Below are 21,244 nucleotides of genomic sequence, written 5' to 3'. Positions count from 1 at the left end.
ACACAGTCCAAGGAGTTCAATACAGATTTAACCACATGTGAGGTAAATCTTCCCCTTTGTTGTTTTCTTTCTCTTTCTCTTTGGACCAGTCCCTGTTATTTGTGTGTGTGTGACAGATGTGTGACCTTCAATTACATATGTGCTCAAATCACAAATCAAGTGGCTGCAGGTTTTGCTTTTTTCATGTATAACAACATACAACCACCCTGTATAAAGCGACTTCTCAACAAAAGTCAAAATATGTTTTCTCACAGATATCTCCATGCACATTAAGGGAATATATTAAGAATGCTTTTTTGCTAAACAAGTTGTGAATGAAAAGTTATTAGAAACAGAGGATGGAGCAGATGAACACAAAATCCATGTCTGTTCCTGCTGCTCTACAGACCATACAGCAAGATCACATAGTGCTCTCTGGGAAATCTGGTTTCAATACATTGCTTCCTGTAAAGGCAGGAAATAGCTGTCATTTCTGCAGGCAATTAACAAAGAGCCAGTGTGAGCATTGACCTTGCAGTGGCTTCCTTGAGATCAGGAGCCTTGCCTCCAATGCTGCTAATTCAATTAGAGATGGAAAGGGTAAGTTGGGGAAGAGGGGCACAAAGGGAGTGTGAAAGGGCAAGGAGTTAAGACCAGGGTGTGGAGGATGTGTGCAGAGTCATGGAAGAAGGAATATTTTCATGGCACACAACCAGGCAGCCTAACAGACAAGTAAGGACAGCATACACTGGTGCAGAGTGCTGGCCAAGTGGCTGGAGGGGTTGAGGATAGAACGATACTGAATGACTCAATACCCAGCTGAAACACGTCCGCCTCTGTCCAGGCCTTGGGTGATGTTTCTCTGCTTTATGGCCTCACTGAGGCTGCAGCTCAGTTACAGCTGCAGGAGCACAGCTCTCATTAATCTTTGTTGCTCTTGAAACATCCTTTAATGTCTTGTGTGGTTTTGTTTTCTACAATAACAAGGCTTGCAATGTCTGCACTGTCTGCGATTTGAGGTGAACTTAGGCCTACTTACTGTACAGCTCCTTTCAGCTACTCTCTGTATTGTACAACTAACAACAAAGGGTAAAATTCTAATACATTTCCATAATTCCTTTTTATTTGCCACTCAGGGGCAGCCGAACAAGCTTAAAACAGAACATTGTCATATTGCCACATTATAAAGTTGACTCACTTTCCTTTTAGCTCTGACCTGGTAACTTCTGCTAACTCCTGAGGGAAATTTTGATCTCTTCAGCATCTAAATGCTCCTCTATGTTCACCAGCTAGTCGCTAACTTTGTCTATCTGCTGGAAAACAGGGTTGATGAAAGTGACAAGAGTGAATCAAAACCGTAAAGTTGCAGGCCGTAAAACCAAAACAATGAGCTGAAAGATGCTAAAATGCTATGTTGTATTTTTCTGTTATTTTATATTAGCTGGGAAAGTTTCATGAGTTCAAGAAGTTTCAGTACATATACTCAACACTGTCATGACCACAATGACAAGTAAGGCACTGCAGGTAGAGTAAGATATTCTGAAATATAGTAAAAGTATTTCTAGCTGTTGTAGAGATTTTCTTCTCTGTGAGCTTGCCAAACTTGCTGCTCTTTTAACATCTTGTGCCTTGGGCCCCCAGACTGAAAAACATAAACACAAGGAGGAAAACGATACTAAAGAGTTACAGTGTTGAGCAGACAAGGACAACCTCCCATTTGTTTACATATTTCTGCCTCCATACAGAGGATAGCAGCAGCGGGGGAAAGCCAGGGGGACTTCCTATTTTGGGAAACAGCTGCTTTAAAGCAACAATTTCTGGAAAAGGATCAGCACCATGTGAGAATGAGCAGCCATTTATTTTGGTTATAGTAAAACAGTTATGTATGGACAGAGTGGTGCACAAGCACATTTAAAACACCTTTTACAAAACAATCAGCTCATTCTCTTATTTTTCCTTTTCTGAGTTGGGACAGTGCAACTTATTCTGATCTATAATGACTACCAAACATCTGGTAATGCTGTGCTGTGGTGGTTAAAAGACATTCCACTTTGGATGATCACTGGGTGGGCCACCAGTGCTACCAGTGAGATGTGAGTGTTGTTACTTGATAGTAATGAACTGAGACTGATCTCATAAGGGGTGAGGTCTAAGTCATTGCAAAAGTAAGCCGAGCTCTTGATACTGCATGTCTGATCAGTGATATTTAACAGCTGCATGTCTGCAGTTGCTTCAAAAGCTGCCCAATAAAACCCTCTATAATCCTAGAACGATTAGAGAGATGAGAGAATATTAATGTGTGCTGTTTTTGTTTCTGCTTCCATTGCTGTGGGGTAATTCAAATAAATACACCCTCTGTTTCCATTTACACATTGTAACACCGATTTCAGTTAGACATACCAAGTCCTACATTGCAGGACTCAAAATGTATTAAGAATCATGAGCAGTGCTTCTTTATTTTTAACCCTATGTTGCCCCTTTACCTGGTGAGATAATGTCTACACCACAAGTCAGACACAAGGGGTGTTTGGAGCATCAGAGAAGATTTTGCTTCAAAGATTTAAAGATGATCCAGGAAGCTACGGTTGGTTGGTGAGGATCATGATTACATGTACAAAAAATGTTTTTACTGCATTTATACATTTCTGTTAATCAGTCATGTCAATATGGACATTTACAGTATTTAACTTACATTGGTACCACTATTGGGTGACCATATAAAGTGCAAAAACTGATGCTATTCCAGAATGAGAGCACACATTTGAATCGGATTGTAGGCTTGAAGAAGATGTTTGAGAAGTTTGAGAAAAGACTCCTACCATTACTGTTCAAGGACTCACTAAACAGTATCAGACAGTTTTAAATAATTATGAATACTTAAGATATTAAAGCATCTCCCATGCAGATGACTGAAGGTTTGGTAGCTAACCACCTCTCTCTGTCGCTCTCTCTCTCTCTCTCTCTCTCTCTCTCTCTCTCTCTCTGTCTTTCTGTCGCTATGGGAGCATGTGCGTACCTCATGTAATATCTTCCAATATTCAACTCTCTAAGACTTGTCCCTAACCCTCAAAACGCTAACCCAGAACCTCAGCAAAGCCTTTTTTTCCTGTACGTGCCCTGTCTCTGCTCTGGCTCCTCTGCTGAATAAAGCAAAACTAATGTGCTGATGCTGCAACACTTTTTAATCCTTGCTGAAAGAGCCTGGGTCTGGAAAATCTAATGTCTCCCCATTCCTCTGACTAAATGATTCAACACTTGAATATACAGATATCTACTCTGGCTGTGATGATGTCAGGTACTCTGCCTGTGTGACTGTTTGCAATCAATCACGTGGCATTATCCAATCCTTCATGCTGCTTGGGCAATGTTGTATCTAGGTCAATAAATTTTAAAAGAAAGAAAAAACACTTTGATTGACCAAGTTTACAGACAACACTTGTGAGAACACCAGGGTCTGCATGGAACGTCAGCGCTGCACAAAAAATCACAGCTGCCTCTGTCATCACAGCACTCTTTTATGCAGCTGCAGCATTTTTGCCTGTAACCAAAGCTGAAACCAGACCTACACTGTCTCAGAGCCCCCTGTCACTGCTGCCTCACGTCCCTCGGGTCAGAGTTACCCCACTTGCTGACCCCCAATGACCTCTGTCTGTCAAAGGTTCAATGCACTGAGTGAGAAAACTGGCAAGAACGGCGCCAATATCTGATTCCCTCCAGAGGTGAGCTATCGAGGGACAAGCAGCCGGGCCTGTACGAGGGCAGCAAAATTATTTGATGGGATAGACCTAAAAATGACCCCAGGAGTTGCTTTCCTTTAAAATCTGGCTGGTAGCCAGTTTGTGTTTGTGTTTTAAAGCTTGGCCCCTACAGCATAATGAACAAAGTATAACCTGGTATAAACTCAAACGTTAGGGTGGATTTGATCCCAAAAAGAACTCTGTCTTCAGAGAATAAGCTCCTTTCTTTTTTCTTTGAGCAACAGTTGCCTTAAATTTACTTTATTTTTTGCAAACGCAGAAGCAGACACGTATATGTGAATTGACCCACTGCCTTACCTGCACTGCTAAGCCCTGTGGATTATACTGAGCTGGCTAAGATATGGCTTTTATGCAAGAGATTGACAGTTATTAATGGTCTCTTACTCTGAGAGCACTCATTCATGACTTAATGCTCTCCAGCTAGAGAGGGAGGACATCAATCTACAAAGGACACAACAGATTTATCCCCAAAGTAGACAGGCTTAAATTATAAATGTATATACAGTAAGGGTCTGTCAGGCTGTATAAAGTACCTCTCTCAGGTCCTGTATGTGATGGAACACTTTGTAGATCCTGTCCCTAAACCCCCCCCCACCCCAAATCACTAAGTGTAACTAAAGATGACTGTGGGTGTATAAAGCTGTTACTCACTTCGAAGGACTGGGGCCGACTCGGCTGGGACAGGACAAAGTGCTGGACAGCCAGGTTGATGTAAGCTGTGCGGTAAGAGCTGATTTTCTGGTGGCCCTGCACCAGTTTATACAGCTCCAGGCACATCAGGCCCGCCACTGCTGCTGTTGTGGTAGCTATGGCTGGGATGATTCTCCCAGCAATGCCCTTACTCTGTGAAGGAGACAGAGAAAAGCCTGTTTTTAAAATGTACTGCGGTGCAACATAACTTAAGTACATCTAATCAAGCACTGTACTTTTGTCAGTTTTGAGGTACTTGTGCTTTACTTTAGTATTTCCATGTTATGCTTCTTTATTCTTTGACTCTACTACATTTCAATGACAAACACTGTACTTTTTACCCCACTGCTTTTAGTTTACAGCTATAGTTACTTTGAATTTCATGATTTTACATACAAAATATACGATCAGCTAATAAAATATGATGCATTGCTATATTTTTAAACTACCAAACAGTATATCAAGGAGTAAAAATTAGCTTTACTTCAACTAATTGCAACATAAAATTCCTTATACACAGTAATAAATCAGTAATCAATGCATTCAATAACATAATATATAACTGACAAGGGTCATTCTTTAAGTACATTTTGCTGCTAATACATTTATACTATTTTGAGTGCAGGACTTTTTACCTTGAAGTATTGCTACTTTTAGTTAAGTAAAATATCTGAATATTTCTTCTGCCAGTACAAAAATTCTGATCTCTAGCAAATCGTAACCAAAAAAAAAAAACTCTTTACATGTTTTACACATGTAAAGAGTTAATGCATAGCAGAGGAGCACAGTTAATTGCATCATAGCTTTATTAAATTATTTTATGATTTTGTACACTTATCCTGATTCTAATACTGACAAATCATCTAGCTCTCATGCAGGGTTTGGATGGCTGATATACTGTAATTTTTTTTTTTTTTTTTAGAAAAAAACATGTGAACAGGATTAAATGGTGAGTAAGGGTAAACTTATTCCCAAACAAGATGCAACCTGTGGCAATCTCAATATGATTACACAAAGGTCACCATCTTTTGTCTCCCCTCGCTCAGCAGTAACCATCCCCCCACTGTTCATCTGTCTTGGCTGTGTTTGTCTGCAGCAGCGGCTGGTACAAGGACCGGCTCAGGTGTCACCTCCCAGGCGACAGGTAAAGTGCTGTGATTAGTTCTGCTCCATGAACAATAGGTAAGGAGGCTGTTTCTGTGGCTTTAGGGCAGGTGTGTGCAGCACCAACTAAAAACACAACCCCAAGGGAGGAGGAGCAGTCTGCCGTGTTTTCACGCTTTTTCTTATCTGTACCACCCCTCGCCCTCAGCTTCATCCCTCTGATTTTCCTCTCCCCTTCACAGGGATTTAATTAGATGATAATAAAAATGTTAACCTGGTGCCGATCGACTGCAGGGATGTCATAGTTCTCCGCCCTCAGGTTAGAAGCAGCAACAATGTAGTCCATGTGGAAGTTACTGTCGTCGTCCTGTGCAAGGTGGAATGTGAAAAATATGTAATTCATACACAAGAAAGTTCGAAACTCCACATTCATGACAAACTGCATTATGGAACAAATTACTAAGAAGCTAGGTCATATCCATGTTCATGCCAAGTGACATCCCCAGTGATGTGATGCACAGTCTGCCGGCTTTGAGCTTTGAAGGCTTTGTTTGTTCTGTCACTTTAATCACCCTAATACATGACTTGGTCACCCCATCAGCATGCAGTGAAAATCAGACTTCTGTTGTGATCGACGTGGCCAGTGAGGTCATGCCTCTGCTTCTGCGGCTCTACAAAGGCTAGCAAGGCGACTGTCACTCAGGGATGGCTTTAGGGTTTGTGAGGAAGCTCCAAGCTGGCAACCTGATGCCTCTGAAACCCTCCTACACACATTCCATCTATCCACAGCATGACCTGGGCACATAGGGATAAAATTGAAGAGAAGGGGGAGCGTGGTAGTTTGGGGATCTCGTTCTTATTCAAGATGACATTTGATAGGTACCTGACTTACCTCATACACCATCATTACTTCTTCTCCGGAGAATGCTTCACCAGAACCTCATTCAAGCTGCCTAGAAGTCATTTTCTATCTTGCCTCTTTAAAGTCGGCAACTGCACTATGTCTGGCCCGCTCACAGCTCTTTGTTGAGCCTGGAGTACCACATGCCTGAAATAAAGGTTTTCATCCAGTGGTCGCCACGATACCACCAACTGCCCATTAGCCACTGCTTCTTTTCACCACTTCCATATTAAAGGTTTTGAAGAGAGTTCATTGCAAGCTCACACCCCCAACCTCTGCTTAGATAATGAAAAGCTTGTTAAGAGGTGAGAACTTAAATGATTTCAGTCCTTTTCCAAGGTTCCCTAGGAAACCCAGGTACTTGTTTGAGGAACAATAAGTCAACACCTAATTAGGTCAGATGCAGAGGACAAATTTTCTCCCAGGAGTTAATGAAGTGTGACCTAAAACTTTGAAAAATTTCAATTTGGTGACAGGTCAGCACTTCTGAGTGTCCAGAAAGTGTTGCGTTAGGTGTGATACAACATCTACATCATTGTTAGTATTTACTCTGACTGGTTCCATCACCATTGACCTTTATCTCATGATGCACAATTCATGGATAAAAAGTCCAAAAGCACACAATTCACAATTTTTCAACTGTGTCTCAAAACAATAGTCAGGTGCCCTTATCAGCATGGCCTGTGTCTTAACCAATAAGCTATGGGGGCCCAAAGGACTAACTTTCTACTTTATTGCAGATAACTGACATGTTATGAGAATTTTCTAATCTTATATACATTTGTTTTGAGTCCATGGTCCCCAAAGTGTCATGTGCAAGAATATGGGGTGTCAGGGTCATTGCCACTTCAGTCCCAATACACTGAAAAATACCTCTCAGCCAATAAATCAGTCTTGTTCATGATATGACTGACTGTGAGGAAACATCTGGTTACCTTTGGGACTTTGATGGGGAAAAGAATGTATACTGTAGTCTGCGGTCTCACATACCTTCCTAGAAAAAAGATAGACCTTTACACTTCCTGCACCTAGCCGCAGACAGATATCAACCAAGCGCTAAACCTGACTTAATGTCCACACAGAGAGTGATAAGTTGTTGAGAGGTGGAATGAAACTGTGACGTTTATTAGATGCACAATTGACATGCTGTAGAGGGAAATCTGCCTTCAGGGCTCAGATTGTGCCACTTCAAAGACTTGGTTTGACACGGTTGCAGACAGTATGTCTCTATCTTTAGTTGCTGAGTGCCCTGCATTTCACCAAAAGTGACCTAATGCAGCTCTCTCATAGGCCCATAAAGAAATAAATCAGTTCCAGAGGAGTTGGCTGACTGAACTATCAGCCAACTCAGAAGTATTTTTACAAACAGCATGTATATACGGTATATATCCAACCCCAAGATGGTGTGACAGTGAACACTGAATAAAAGCAAGCTCTGTTTCATGAACATGTCAGGGAATAGCACAGATTTGGGTCACTGAGGACCCAAAGATGGAGGAAAAAAAGACACATTCTGAAAGCATCTATAGATCTGAGTGAAGCTCCCTGCTAAGGCTCAGCCGCCACTCTGTCTGTGGCCTTTGCAGCATGTGCCAACAGAGGTGTCACTGTGCTCTTTTCTTACCTTCTCAAAGTCGATGGGGTACATCTGCATGGCTGAGCTTTTCAAAGAGGCCAACTTTCCTTTCAGTTCCTCAAGTCGGGCTTTTTCTGGTACCAAGACACAGAGATAGTAAAGAAAAGAAATCCTGGAAGAAAGTGAGGTAATAGCAGAAAATAAGTTAAAAAATACTCACCAGTGTCATCGCTTTCCTTTTTTTTATCCTCTTCCATCTCCTTGTCAGTGAGATGAATCTTCACAGAGGACTTGGGAGTGAAAGACTGTACGTGGACTTTCTCCAAGATTTTTCGTATAGAAGCGCAGTCTCTTGTACCCTTGATCCCATAGATTTGCCCATACAGATTAGCCGCTGCCATCACATACTCCAAATGGGTAGTCTAAAAGTGAGCATCCACATACAGTATATACTGGTCATAGTAATAAACATGTTTTGTCATGTTTTAACAGAGCACACAATGTCTGAATAACATACGTTCCACAATAAAACAAATACATACTAAATATACCATCATATCAGAGGACATTTCGTCCATATGCACAGAAAAGACACAGCTACATTACACAAGGAACCCTGCTTGGAGGCCAAACTGTAGAGGGTACACAGTATGAAAAAAAGGTAGTTCATTAAGGCCAATTACTTCCCTAAACAGAATAGGCAGCTGTAGCAATAGCTCTCTCAATCATTTTCTCTCTCACACACAACACACACACACTGTATCTTGTGGCACTGCTGCTTACGATGCAGCAGCAATTTACATTTTACAGCTATTAAACTTCTCTAAAACAGTGTGAAACAAGAGTATTCAATTCACTCATTTGTTGAAATGCAGGCAGTGATGACAAAGCATATTTAAACTAACAATGCATGAGTTGAACCATCTAAAACTGATAGAACTTATAAACCTGTAATATAGACTGATCTACTGCAATAATTACTTTTGATTAAAAAGAAGTACATGGGGAACAGATAAGAAGATTATATTACTGGTTGCGTACTAATATCATATAATATCTCTTACTGTAATCTGATCTCTCCCAAACACCTTCTAGATAAGTGAAAATCGGCGTTTGTTATTTTAGCATTGTCTGTCAAAGGTACTTTACAAACATAAGATGACAACATTTCACACATGTAGGAGGTGATAAAAGGCAGATAATTGAAGATTAAATAAAATGCAGTGGACAAACACTGAGTGTGCGGAGATAGCGTAAAAAGGTGAGGTAAACTGATATGGGAAGAGAGGAGAACAGAATATCATTTCAAAATCATCTTTAAGAGACAATTGGAAACTGTCAATTTCTCACCGCTATCAGTGCACAATTATGACCTCTGAGTTACAGTATTGTCAGCTTAATACTTATTTTATTTCTTAATTTGAATGTATGTATGTTGTATGTTGAAAATGGATTGGTAATTGAGGATGAGAACGTGTGTGGAGAGCAGATTAGAATCTGCCTTTCATTGTCCATATGCAGGTTAAGTGGCATTCACAGCTCAGATAAGAATCCAGTATATGGTCCAACTGAGCAAGAGCCTTTATCAGACCAGATAAAGAAGGAATGTAAGCAGTCATCACCAAATACTGAGGCATTTTTCAGTCATTCCTGTCTTCTGTTTTACGGTCTGTGCTGGAATTATTACTGCATGAGGAAGACAGACAGCTTGATAGGAGCAGACCTACTCACATTGTTAGGGTCAAAGATCAGTGAGTGAGGGCATCTCTTGGATCCAGACCAGAAGAGTAAACCAGTCTTGGTCACCTAAAGCGAAATAGAAAGGAATCTCTTAATCACAGTGATCAACAGCTGAAAAATCACAGGGGGATCTCCAACATGTGAGTCTTTAATATATAGTCATTTATCGATATGTTCTTTTCTCCTCTTAGCCTCTTCTGACACATCAGGAGGCTGACAACCTTCCCATAGCACAGCCAGACTAATACTGTTATCAGTTGTGTGTTGACCACACAATTTGTATGTCTGATAAAGGAACAAAGGGACTGAGAGCTTTGATGTTGCCAAATGGTCCATATGCTGGGAAAAAGAGAGTCTCCTATTGGTGGTGCCAGTTTTCACTGCAGGGGTGCTTTCTATAGCAGCCAAAAGGCATCAACAACAGTCTCCCTTTCAGAATCAGGCTTCAGACAACTCAGGGGCAGAACATGGCATCAATGATGCTTTATCCTCAAAGAGGGGGACACCCCTTTCAGAATTTATATGGTGTTCTTACAGCCCAGAGCAGAAAAAAAGTTACAACCAGAGTCTCACCTTCCCTACAAATAGTATATCTACATCTACATCTATGTATGTTGACATCTATTGCATGTTTGTCTGCTTGAAAAAGGGTACCCTCCTTGGTTGCTCTTCGCACAGTTTCTTCCTTTTACTCCCATTAAGGTTATATAAAAAAATCCAAATCAAGGGTCAAGGCCAAGGTGTCATATTCTGTACAGATTGTAAAGCCCTTTGAAACACATTTGTGATTTTGGACTGTATAAATAAAATTGACTTGGCTTTACTTCTGTTTATTATTTCATAATTGATAAATCCTTCATTGTACTCTATAAATGTAAGAAATATGTAATAAATTACCATCACAAGTTACAATAGCCCCAAATTTTTGTCTTAAAATGTCTTAATTTGTTAACTGTTATAAATAACGATTTACATTTTTATGAAAAAGACAAAAGCAGCAACTCATCACTGACTTGAATAATTAATGAATGATTTAAAAAATGTCTTTAATTAATTGAAAGCATAACAACTAGTTTTAGCCCTCCTCTATAGTCTTTAATTGCTGTAGTTTTGTGAGCAGTTAATGCACCACTCACTATAATGCTAGGCTAGAGGGTAAAACAGTTGATATATACAAACATTATTTATTTACATCTACAATATAAGGCTTTTAATCTCTGATATCATTTTAGCTACATCTACTGTATATCTTACATTGATCAGTCTCTCATTCTACTTTTCTTTCTTGTACGGAGACTCAGATCAGTGCAGTATAGAAATGCTCCTGTTTTGTCTTTGGGTCAGATCCAGTCATTGTTCCATGTCCAAAAGTTTAAAAACACATGCAGCACCACACTCACATATATGCTGAGGCTGACACCCAGCAAAGTAGCTGTTACGTGAAATGTGTGGTCATACATTATGCTTGTGTACTGGTATTTGTCAGGTTAGGTTGTGACTGTTAACTGAAATGTGTGGCCTTATCATAGTTCCTCATAATTGTGGTAGAAAGTGACTTTCCATGGGGACAATGAAACCATAACTCTACTGCGTCAAAGAGAAATGTAGAAGAAAAAAGAGAACCAAAACTTAAAATATCAACTACCACAGAATTTCTCTACAGCCTGTTATGATAATTAGGCTACACAAAAACATTTGGACATTTTCTGGGATTATAATTTATTTATAACACATGAGAACTGGGTAAACATATCAGGGTAAGTCATAATAGAACAAAAAGTAATGTTTCTCTCAAGAGCTGTAGAGGGCATTCAGTACTCAATAAATATTTAAGCAGACATAAATGAAGGAAAATCATTCTAGGCCAGAGGGATTTCTACAGTATAACCCTGCATGCAGGGATATTTGCTTATGGTAGAAGTGGCCAGTTGCTGGCAGGGGTTAGTGAGGGTCTGTTTGGGTTGTTACTGATCTGTGCCCCCCCAGGTGTGACAGCAACATGTGACATCACTCTGTCTGCATGCTTCACCAGATTACAAACCCTCAGAGCTGCTTAGAGATATTTATCAGCAGTGGTTTTCAGTGGTTCAGGTTTCAAACAAGGTTAATAGTGGCCTCAGAGCCTGGGGAAATATGCTGCATTACTCCATGAAGTGAAATGTGAAAAATGAAACACAGAATGGCAATCATTCGCTGATGTGCTAATGCCATATTGTAGTGTTAAATTGGTATGCTAAGACCTTTCACTGGATAAGGAGAACTTAAGCTTCATGTGCAACACTGCCCTCCTGTGTCAACAGATTATAATGACAGGTTTAAAGTTGTTTGTCCTTAAGTATGATTTTACCTGTTTACGTGGAAAACAGTGCAGGAGCTGACAGATCTCATTGTTATAGAGAGTCTCCCACTTGCAACGTGCCCAGCTCACACAGTCGTCCCAGCTTGTGGGACGTTGTCCTCCAGCTTTCATGTCCACCAGGCTGCTATACACCCCTCCAAACACCTCCAAGGCCTCAGCATCTCCATGGCCCAGAGTCCGCCCTACAAACTCTGCGTCCCTGTAGAAAGCAGTGTGGCAATTGCTTTTGATTTAATGACAGACATATAGGGTACAGTAAGTAATAATCACTGCCAAGACAAGACAAGACAAGTATTGTTTTAAGGTCTCCTTGTATAATTCTCTAAGTCTAATTTACAGAAAAAAAGCTCTGACTTCTACTCTTCTGACAGTTAAACTTTGGGAACAACACTGATGTCGAAAGTGAAAATGGGAAATGTCCTCAAGGAAACATCAGTTTGGTTGCCCTTACATGTATCAAGCACAGAGACGAATGACTAAACAGATCTTTGTAAATTAGGGTGTAGTCTTGTTGGTGACTCAGAGGGTATTCCTTTGACGCTTGGCTGAGGACTCATAGAAAGAGGAGGGAAGTGTTTAGTAAGCTTGAATGTGCTGGTCGATGTCTGGACAGTTCTTGCGCCATACTCTCATGCCAGCTCACAGTACACGGCATTGCGTTGTGAAAAAAATTAATAAACATATGCCTCCTCTGCATACAGCCATACTCAAACAGGTCTGAACATGAACTTTAAGAGTCATGCATGGAGCTGCCTGGGTGGAAAACACAACAAAATATGACTGGACCTTTCCATGACCTTATTACCACGTCATAAAATTTACCGGACTAACATGTAGCTGACCTGCCAAAAAGGTTTTCCTTTCCAACTGCACTACAAAGAGGCATTTCAGAGGAAAAAGCAGTAATTAGAGTATTCCTAAAGGCATAATACAAGTTCATACTCCTAAACATCAGTTTAACGTGAGAGGCTTTAATGGATGTGTGGACTAGCAAGTACCATTCCTGCTCTAGTCATGATTTTTGCTTCTCTGTAAAGACACAAGAAAGCATGAAAGTACTTTACAATAAGGGGGATTAAATCAAATCTCACCAAAACAAACAGAGAGATATCTAAAAACACGGCTGGATTAGGAGGGCTCCGAGGCTCAAAGCTCAGACGCAGTTTGGACCTTGAAGCTTGCATCTGTCACTGACGTCTTGTTACGATATAATTAGGTCAATGCTTTATAGTTAGCTTAGTGTTTTCAGTCTCCTGCATTAAATATTACGTGTACAGTATATCATGTTTTACTGGCATGTTTTTCTGCATCAATTTAAGCTGTCTTTAGAATGAATCTATTATTGGGATAGAACAGAGTGCAGCCAGAGTGCAGTTCATGTCATTTTTACTAGGGGTTCATTGCTAAAAACCAACCACGTTTTCCTGTTTATAAAACAAAATAATGAGCTTGGACCAGTTCATTAACTTTTGTAGGTTTGCTGGAATGCTTTGTAAGAGAGCAGAAAAAAAACATTGTAAAACTTGCAACTAGTGGTCATTAGGTGCCAGCAGATTTAAAGCACATTGGCAAATGCAGTTTCTCACATTTGTTGGAGGCAACGCTTGCCACTTACCTCAGAAAAAGATTCACATTTTCAGGAGTTTGTTTGAACATCCCCTCAAACTGGTCTCTGGCCCACTGAAAGAATTTTAAAGAAAACCTTAATAAAATATATCTCAAATGTTTATATTTTAATGAGACTAATGTAAGAGTCCTATAATAAATTCATAATTTTTCAATAGTTAAAACTGTTAGAGAGGTGCTGATTCAACTCCAAGATATTTTTTGAGATTGTAGTTTGCGGTGTCACCAATTTGAATCACAATATATGAATTATATTAAAATATATTTTAAATGTTTTGCCCTTCTGAATATGTAAATGAGGCATAAAAATATAACACCTCTCATTATAGTGCAGTCAAACGCAACATCACCATAAATTACTACAGAACTGATGCTGCCCAAAAAAGAACTGACTAGTATTTCTTGACAAAAACGGAACATTTTAAACATTTAAAGTAAGGTGGCAGTAATTGCATGGTCTCTTTTGTATTGCAATGCATGTTTTTTCTATTTTTCTGGTCATTCACTGTAGTTTATGACACAAAATGAAGGAAAATGAAGCAAAGGAAGGAAACACGCCATGTAACTTCTTTCCTTTATGGCAAGGATGAACATAAAACTGGAGAACTTAGAAGTCAACATTATACCTGCAGGGTGTGCTCAATGCGGTGAGGGAAGTTCTTGAGAGTGCACAGTGGGATGGCGTCATTAGAACTTGATTTGGCCGGTCCGTAAGACTCTGTCAGGTGAGGCACCACCACCAGAGTATGACCTTTGCTTCCAAGAGTACCCCCCTCCAGCATTGACTTCTGGTGTTGAACGCAGCGGCTATCAAGATAGGCCCCTGGGCAGCAAAGAGAGGTGAAACACACAAAGGCATTTGTACCCAAATATGTACTCTTGTAAAGTCACTGTGATCAAGAATACTTAATGTAATAACAGCAGTAAGTGTTTATGGTGCAAACTGCACTGTGCTGGTGTTGTGTGTGCACAGTAGCGTCCTCACTGGCTTCCACATTATCCAGGGCTGCAGCCACTCCATCGAGACCCATGAAGAACTTGTAATCATACACTTGTTCGCTGTCCGGGTCCAGACGATTCTGGTGAGCGGTGATGTTCATCTGTGGGTTCATCACTTGCACTGCCTTCGCTGCAACTTCCGATTTTGGTTTCTGTTCATGGAAAAGTGAGCAAACGGGTAAAATCGAACACAAACAAAAGTGTTAATGTGGGATGGAGATAAAAAAAAAGATAATGTTATATAGATATACTGTATATGCACATGGAAGGTGATTCTGCATTTTGTTTGTTCTATATCATTGTACAGATTTGTTGTCGGATCTTTTTATGAAACTATTGCAAACATTCAGCAATTTGTTACATCTAAAGAACACATCTTGGTCTTTAATAATTCATGTTTTTACTATACTGTCACTGTATTCTGAGTGTCTCTGCTCTTCTTTAATATAACAGTAGATGTCAACATACTCACAAAGTGTACTCAGCTCTGTGTTGTGTAAGTTGTTTAGATAGTGACGGTTGTTTACTCAGACACGAGAGATCTGTCTGATATACCCCTAAAATAAATTGCAAAATAAAACACACACAAACGATGGAACGTGGCAGCTCTGTGTAATCTGACACAAGCCACCTCAGACTGTCACAATACTTTTACCCCCATCCTGTCCCGTTAGTAAAGCTCTCTGACCCTTCCACTTAGTCGAACAAGAACCAGTGAGCTATGATGGCATGTGAGATTCCTCACCACCCGCAGTAGGTTGTAATATGCTGTACTGCATTTTCTCACCCCAATATCTGGAGACCTGAACAGAAACTGGCGGTTCAAGTTGGATCTCTCTATGTAGTCCATGTCTGTTAAGGTGATGTGCCCTTCTTCTCCAGCACCGAGCCCAATAAGGGCAAAATTCTTAAGAAGCTCGCAGCCAATAGCACCAGCTCCAACCTTAAAAAATGACAAGTGAGGGTGTGTTACAGTAAAGGTAGTTCATGCAAACACTGTCCCCAAGTTAAAACTACATATTATTGGTAAAGAAGAGAGTTTGTCTCTTACAGTGTAGCAGAAAAGTATTAATCTATTGTTGCACATTACTTCTTTCACTTTCTAATCCTTTGGGTGACATTTCTACAGTGTTAGAATAAACACATCCATGCACTCTCTCTCTCTCTCTCTCTCTCTCTCTCTCTCTCTCTCTCTCTCTCTCTCTCTCTCTCTCTCTCTCTCTCTCAAACACACTCACCCAACAAACAACAGTAAAAAAATGACACGTTTAAAGGAAACAGAGAGAGGGCTTGGCACTTATGAACGGGCTGTGCACAAGAGGTCGACACCGGCAGGAAATTCCGCCTGAACCACAGCCGTTTCCTGCATTTGCCATCATTAACACCAGACAAGATCAGAGCAAAACACAGATGGAGCTCCTGCTTTCCAGTGCACAGTGTGCCACCTGCTGGATAAATATCAAACCTGCCCTCACCAAGAAATACTTCTGGCTCGACAGCTTCTCCTGGAACTTCTCTCCGAACACGGCGATCTGTCCGTCGTACCTTGTACCTTTCTGTCGGAGAGGAAAACAACAACGTTTAATTTACATAGATCCAAAATTGGTTTCCATCGTCCTAATGGATTGTTCCTGGTTGATATATGTGAGATGTTTAAATTGAGGAATCTGTTAACATACGGCTGAAAAGGAGCACTCTGCCAGTTGGTCCTTGTCTTCAGGGAGGCACTCAAGTGCATCAAAATATAGCCACTGCCGAAGGGGCGTGAATTTCCTGCTACATGCCTGCAAGAACGTTATAAAGTGCACAGAGCCAAATCGAGTCAGCTATACACACTGCTGGCAATAAGTGTTAATTTATGCACATTAAATATATAGATAGATATATAGAAAGCTTCAACAGCAGTGTTAATATTCTTCATCAAAAACAAAATTCATAAACACACATTGACCTCTGACCTCACCTTAATAACTTCCTGAGCAGCCAGGCCTCCTATGAAAGCATTGAGAGGAGCCAAATCACCCTGAGCTGTGAAAGACAGGATTTGCACCGCAGCCTCATCCAGCTGTTCCAGCTGTGTGACCGAATTCAGCTCTCTCACTGTGTCAAGCAGGGCATCTGCATCTGACTGCACAGGATTAACCACCAACAAATTAGCTTTAATGATTACATTAATACCAGTGCCTGTTTGACATTTTAAAAAGAATACTGTCTAAAATATCCTGTAGACTCCACTGACCTGACACCGAGGATGAGGGAGTCGCTGCTCTTTCTTCACAAATCTATGGAGGGCTTGGAAGGCCAAGTGCAGGGTCTTATGCCTTGATATTTTTCCAAAATCGTTCATTTTCAGCAGTTCATAGTCCGATAAAGCCTCACTGATTGGTTTCTGCAATTAATTTTGTATTTAGTTAATCAACAGTAATTAAAAAAAATTAAAATTACAAATCAAGACAATGAAAACAAAATATTGATACTTACAAAACTGAACACTGAGGACTGTTTAACCTCAGTCACTACACCACCACGTTCATACTTAGAGAAGTTTGAGGTGTCACCAATGCTGAAAGAATGTTGGCCTGGTGGTAGAGGTGAGAAATTACATACAGATGATGAGATACATAATCATTCTCATTACAGCTATAAAACTAAAAGTTGAAAATGCTGAACACTATACTGCAGGCTTGAGAGTGGCTCATGACTACGCTGCGTGTTGTGACTCATGGCAAAATAATACTAACCACGGACTTTGATCTCCACAGGGGCAATGTTGTTGAGCTCCGTCATGCCTTGGACTTCAGAGAAGGAGACATGACAGCCGTCGGAAAATCCATGCTTCCTGTCATCTGTGCAGACCACAACTCCAGGATTCCCCTAAATTATAAACCATCTTCAAACGTGAAAGAAATATTCTAGCAATAATGTTCAGGTTTTAAAATTTATTCAGAAAGATGAGAGGGGCCTGTGTGGAGTTTTCATGTACTTCTTGTGCAGGTTAGCTAAACTGGCAACTCTAAATTGCCTGTAGGTGTTAATGTTTCCCAACACAAGTGGGATACACAGGTTGGATGAGTGCATGAATGAATGCATGTATGGATTAGAGAGGCTTTTAATATACCAATAACATAAAACACATGGAAGGTATTACCTTAGAGATATTTTGAATCATTGCCGATACAGGCATCTCCCCATCAGTGTCCAAGACCTCAAACTGATCCCCAAAGTCACAGAACAGCTGACTGCATATGAATCACAAGGATTTAAATTCTTTATTCCACACACTGTTAAGTACATCCAATCATTTTTTGACAGTTCGTCTTGCCTACTTACCCACAGAGTCCTTTGGTGTCTGCTACAATGAACTTGATTCCTTGCGAATGGCAGAAGTCACCAAAACGCTTCTGATCATCCAGTGAGGAGTCAGTGAGGACCACCACCTGAAAAATTAAAGTCCCCCTCCACTCAAAAATGTGTTCTGCTTATTGTTTCTTCACTTCTGTGTTTGAGCTTCACTGTGCAGACTGACAAATTTGCAGAGTTTGACACTAAGAGGGCTGTTTTCACATTCATCTCCTGAAGCAAGGAAAGTTTCTCTGCGCTCACCTTCAATCAAGCACGATTTTGTGACATCACAACTAATGATTCACAATGATTTCAGTGAAGCAGGAGACATCTTGTGTCAAGCAGTTAAACATGCTAACTGAAAACTATTTGCACAGATTCAGGATTTGTATGTGAGGGAGAAGGAGTAAAAGTAATTTTAAGAATTTATAACTTGATAATTGAACTTTTTTTGTGTAAAAATTGTTAGTCCACACCGAGTGGTCTTGAAGAAGAGAGTCCATTGTTGCTTAACTGTGATTGGTGCACGGTTATACATGACATCACATCACCTTTTTCCTAGCCCTGCCCATTTCAAACACAGACAAAAACAGGAATGCAGAAATCAGTCATGTGAAATAAACCAAACCTGCTCTCAATTTGACAGAAAATTATGAGTTAATCTAGGACTCCATCACATAGAAAATATGTTTTTCAATAGATATCAACATGAAACCTTTAGCCACCATCAGGTATTATTAGGAGTTACCTGAAATTGTAGAAATAAGTCCTCATCCAGTGGTCTCGTGTTGGCAGATACATGCACATGTGGGTTTAAAGCAGACAGCTGTGGTAGGGAACACGTAGCTCGGTTCTCACCGATATGGGACTCCTTTAGGAAAAACTGGTGGGAAAATAAGTCACAGGTTGACAAAACTCAATCTCAACTTAAGGTCCACTAACCTGCTTCATCAGCATATGTAGTTTGCAGTTATCATGTTTATGTTTATTTTGAAAATGTAACAAATAGGGCTGTATGATATGACGATATATATAGTGTGATGAGAGAAAAACATCTATCGTTTCATATTATGCTCTATTGTTTATTTCATTATGTTGCAAATGACACTTTATAGTAATATTTTTCATTTGGACTCTGTCCATTTTTTGTGCGGATTAAATAGATAAATGACTTTTTCTTGGCTTTTTACTCGCAAAGCTTTTATTGCACTTACAGTAATGTAACAAGTTTAGTTTGTCAACTCTCCTCTGCTGTGCTACACACAAGGAGGGCTGAGCTCCACCCTCACTGAGAAAGAGCAGAGAGGAGGAGAGAGAAACAGCGAGATGGTGACTATAAATGAAAGCAAAACACACTAGAGACTGTCATTATGTTATTTACCAAATGTATGCACACTCATTTCATTTCAGCTAAGTGTGAGCATCTCTGCTGTGTTTTGCTTTCATTTCTGGTCACGCTAGTTTCTTCTGCTCTCTGTGGTTCTCCATGGACGGGGCTGAGCTCTCCGTGTGTCTGCAGCGCAGCAGAGGAGAGACAGTGAACCAGGTACTTAGTTAACAAAAACTACACTTATTACGTTAGCGTAAACGTAATAAAAACTTTGTGAGTAAAAAGCCAAGAAGAGTAATTTAATTTAACCCACATAAAGGTTGGACCAGAAACTATTTATTCATTGAATTTACAAAAAATGTGCTTTATCAGGATATGTATCATTATTGGGATATGAAATAACCTATATCAGGATATGAGATTTTGGTCATAACAGACAGCCCAAGTAACAAATAGGTAAAAAAAACAAACAAAAAAAAAACAAGAATAATAAATAAAATGAACAGTAAACATATACTGCACACTCTCAATAAACAAATTCTCAAAAACAACATAAATAAATATTACAAGTCCAAAGAGGAGTATACACATACAGTATATGGTCCTACCCCCTCTCCAGAACTCAAACAATTAACTCAATGTTTATCATATGTACAACTCACAACCAACTACCCCAGTGCTATTATGTACAATCTAAATATCCATCCAGTGTCAATCAGATGTAACCTTGCCAACCCCTCCTCCTCACTATACCTCTTCAAAATGATTTCTTTGTACATATTCTTGAATTGATTTATATTTGGGCTTTGCTTGAGTTCTATAGGCCCATCCAAACCATTCCACAAATTTACACTGTAAATTGAAATATACATAGTCTTCTGAATAGTACGAACAGTGTTTTTTTTTAAATTAAACTTTCCTCTTAAATTATAACCCCTCTCTCTGTCTAAGAACATTTCTTGTGTGTTATCCTGAAGTAAATTGCTTCTTGTTTTATACATTATTTGTGCTGTCTTAAATGCTACAAGATCCATGAACTTCAAAGCATGTGACTTTAAAAACAGCTTGTTAGTGTGTTCACAATGTATTGTTCACTATCCTTATTGCTCTTTTTTGTACTATGCATAATGAGTGTAAGTTGGTTTTGTGCGTGTCACTACAAACCTCCACACAGTAAATTCAGATACAGTAAGACAAGTGAAACTATCATGAAACTATACATGTTCAAATTTTCCATGATTCAGAGCACCTCCTCACTCTTTTGTCAACGGCTGTTTGCAAGGTTAAGAATGAGCCTTAAAACCCCAAATTACACGTTGTTTGATAGAATGTTTTAAATAATTGTGGTTTTAACCATAGCAGCTATCTATAGCTCTGATCGTGACTGTACAGGGATGGGAGGGGTAGAAATGTCCTCAATTGTGAAAGTATACTACCTTCCTTTAAAAAGCCATTTACAATTACCAAGAAATATGTTCCAACACACGCAACTTCTTTTTCACATGTAAAAGTCATTAACATTTATGAATGCTCGATGAACATTTTAAATTATTATACTATTACAGGCAATTACATAATTACTAATGTAATAGAGGTATTTTTAAAAGTTGAAACCCTTTTCAATTATGTAATAATGTGTTATTGTTGCCATTGCCTTTAAATAGACATTTAAGATAAAAAAAAAAAAATCTTTAACAGGATTATTATATTATTATTTTCCTAACTGGCAGCCCCTGCTTTAACAGGAAGTTGATTTAACAGGAAGTCTTAAATCAGTCTTACGTATACAGTATATATCCGAAAATATTTATTTATTTATTTATTCATGTATTTGTTATTT

General features: G+C 39.6%; 1 protein-coding gene across 1 annotated transcript in view; it reads right to left on the bottom strand.

Moving 5' to 3' along the window:
- uba7 (ubiquitin-like modifier activating enzyme 7) overlaps positions 1-21,244 on the bottom strand; it is a 36,476-nt gene that overhangs the window by 14,676 nt on the left and 556 nt on the right. The window contains exons 3-21 of the mRNA XM_067587099.1: positions 18,823-18,957; positions 18,063-18,169; positions 17,881-17,971; positions 17,474-17,606; positions 17,214-17,311; positions 16,972-17,121; positions 16,696-16,860; positions 16,412-16,516; positions 16,208-16,288; positions 15,520-15,675; positions 14,719-14,884; positions 14,360-14,556; positions 13,723-13,787; positions 12,096-12,306; positions 9,740-9,814; positions 8,229-8,430; positions 8,057-8,142; positions 5,806-5,898; positions 4,389-4,580 (exon numbers count right to left, since the gene is read on the bottom strand). Coding sequence (XP_067443200.1) covers positions 4,389-4,580; positions 5,806-5,898; positions 8,057-8,142; positions 8,229-8,430; positions 9,740-9,814; positions 12,096-12,306; positions 13,723-13,787; positions 14,360-14,556; positions 14,719-14,884; positions 15,520-15,675; positions 16,208-16,288; positions 16,412-16,516; positions 16,696-16,860; positions 16,972-17,121; positions 17,214-17,311; positions 17,474-17,606; positions 17,881-17,971; positions 18,063-18,169; positions 18,823-18,957 — 2,508 coding nt within the window. The remainder of the gene's footprint in view (positions 1-4,388; positions 4,581-5,805; positions 5,899-8,056; positions 8,143-8,228; positions 8,431-9,739; positions 9,815-12,095; positions 12,307-13,722; positions 13,788-14,359; positions 14,557-14,718; positions 14,885-15,519; positions 15,676-16,207; positions 16,289-16,411; positions 16,517-16,695; positions 16,861-16,971; positions 17,122-17,213; positions 17,312-17,473; positions 17,607-17,880; positions 17,972-18,062; positions 18,170-18,822; positions 18,958-21,244) is intronic.

Source organism: Thunnus thynnus, chromosome 4 (genome assembly GCF_963924715.1).
Source record: "Thunnus thynnus chromosome 4, fThuThy2.1, whole genome shotgun sequence".
Lineage (NCBI taxonomy): Eukaryota > Metazoa > Chordata > Actinopteri > Scombriformes > Scombridae > Thunnus > Thunnus thynnus.
The sequence above is the reverse complement of the archived record's forward strand: the minus strand, read 5'-3'. Positions and strand labels throughout refer to the sequence as shown.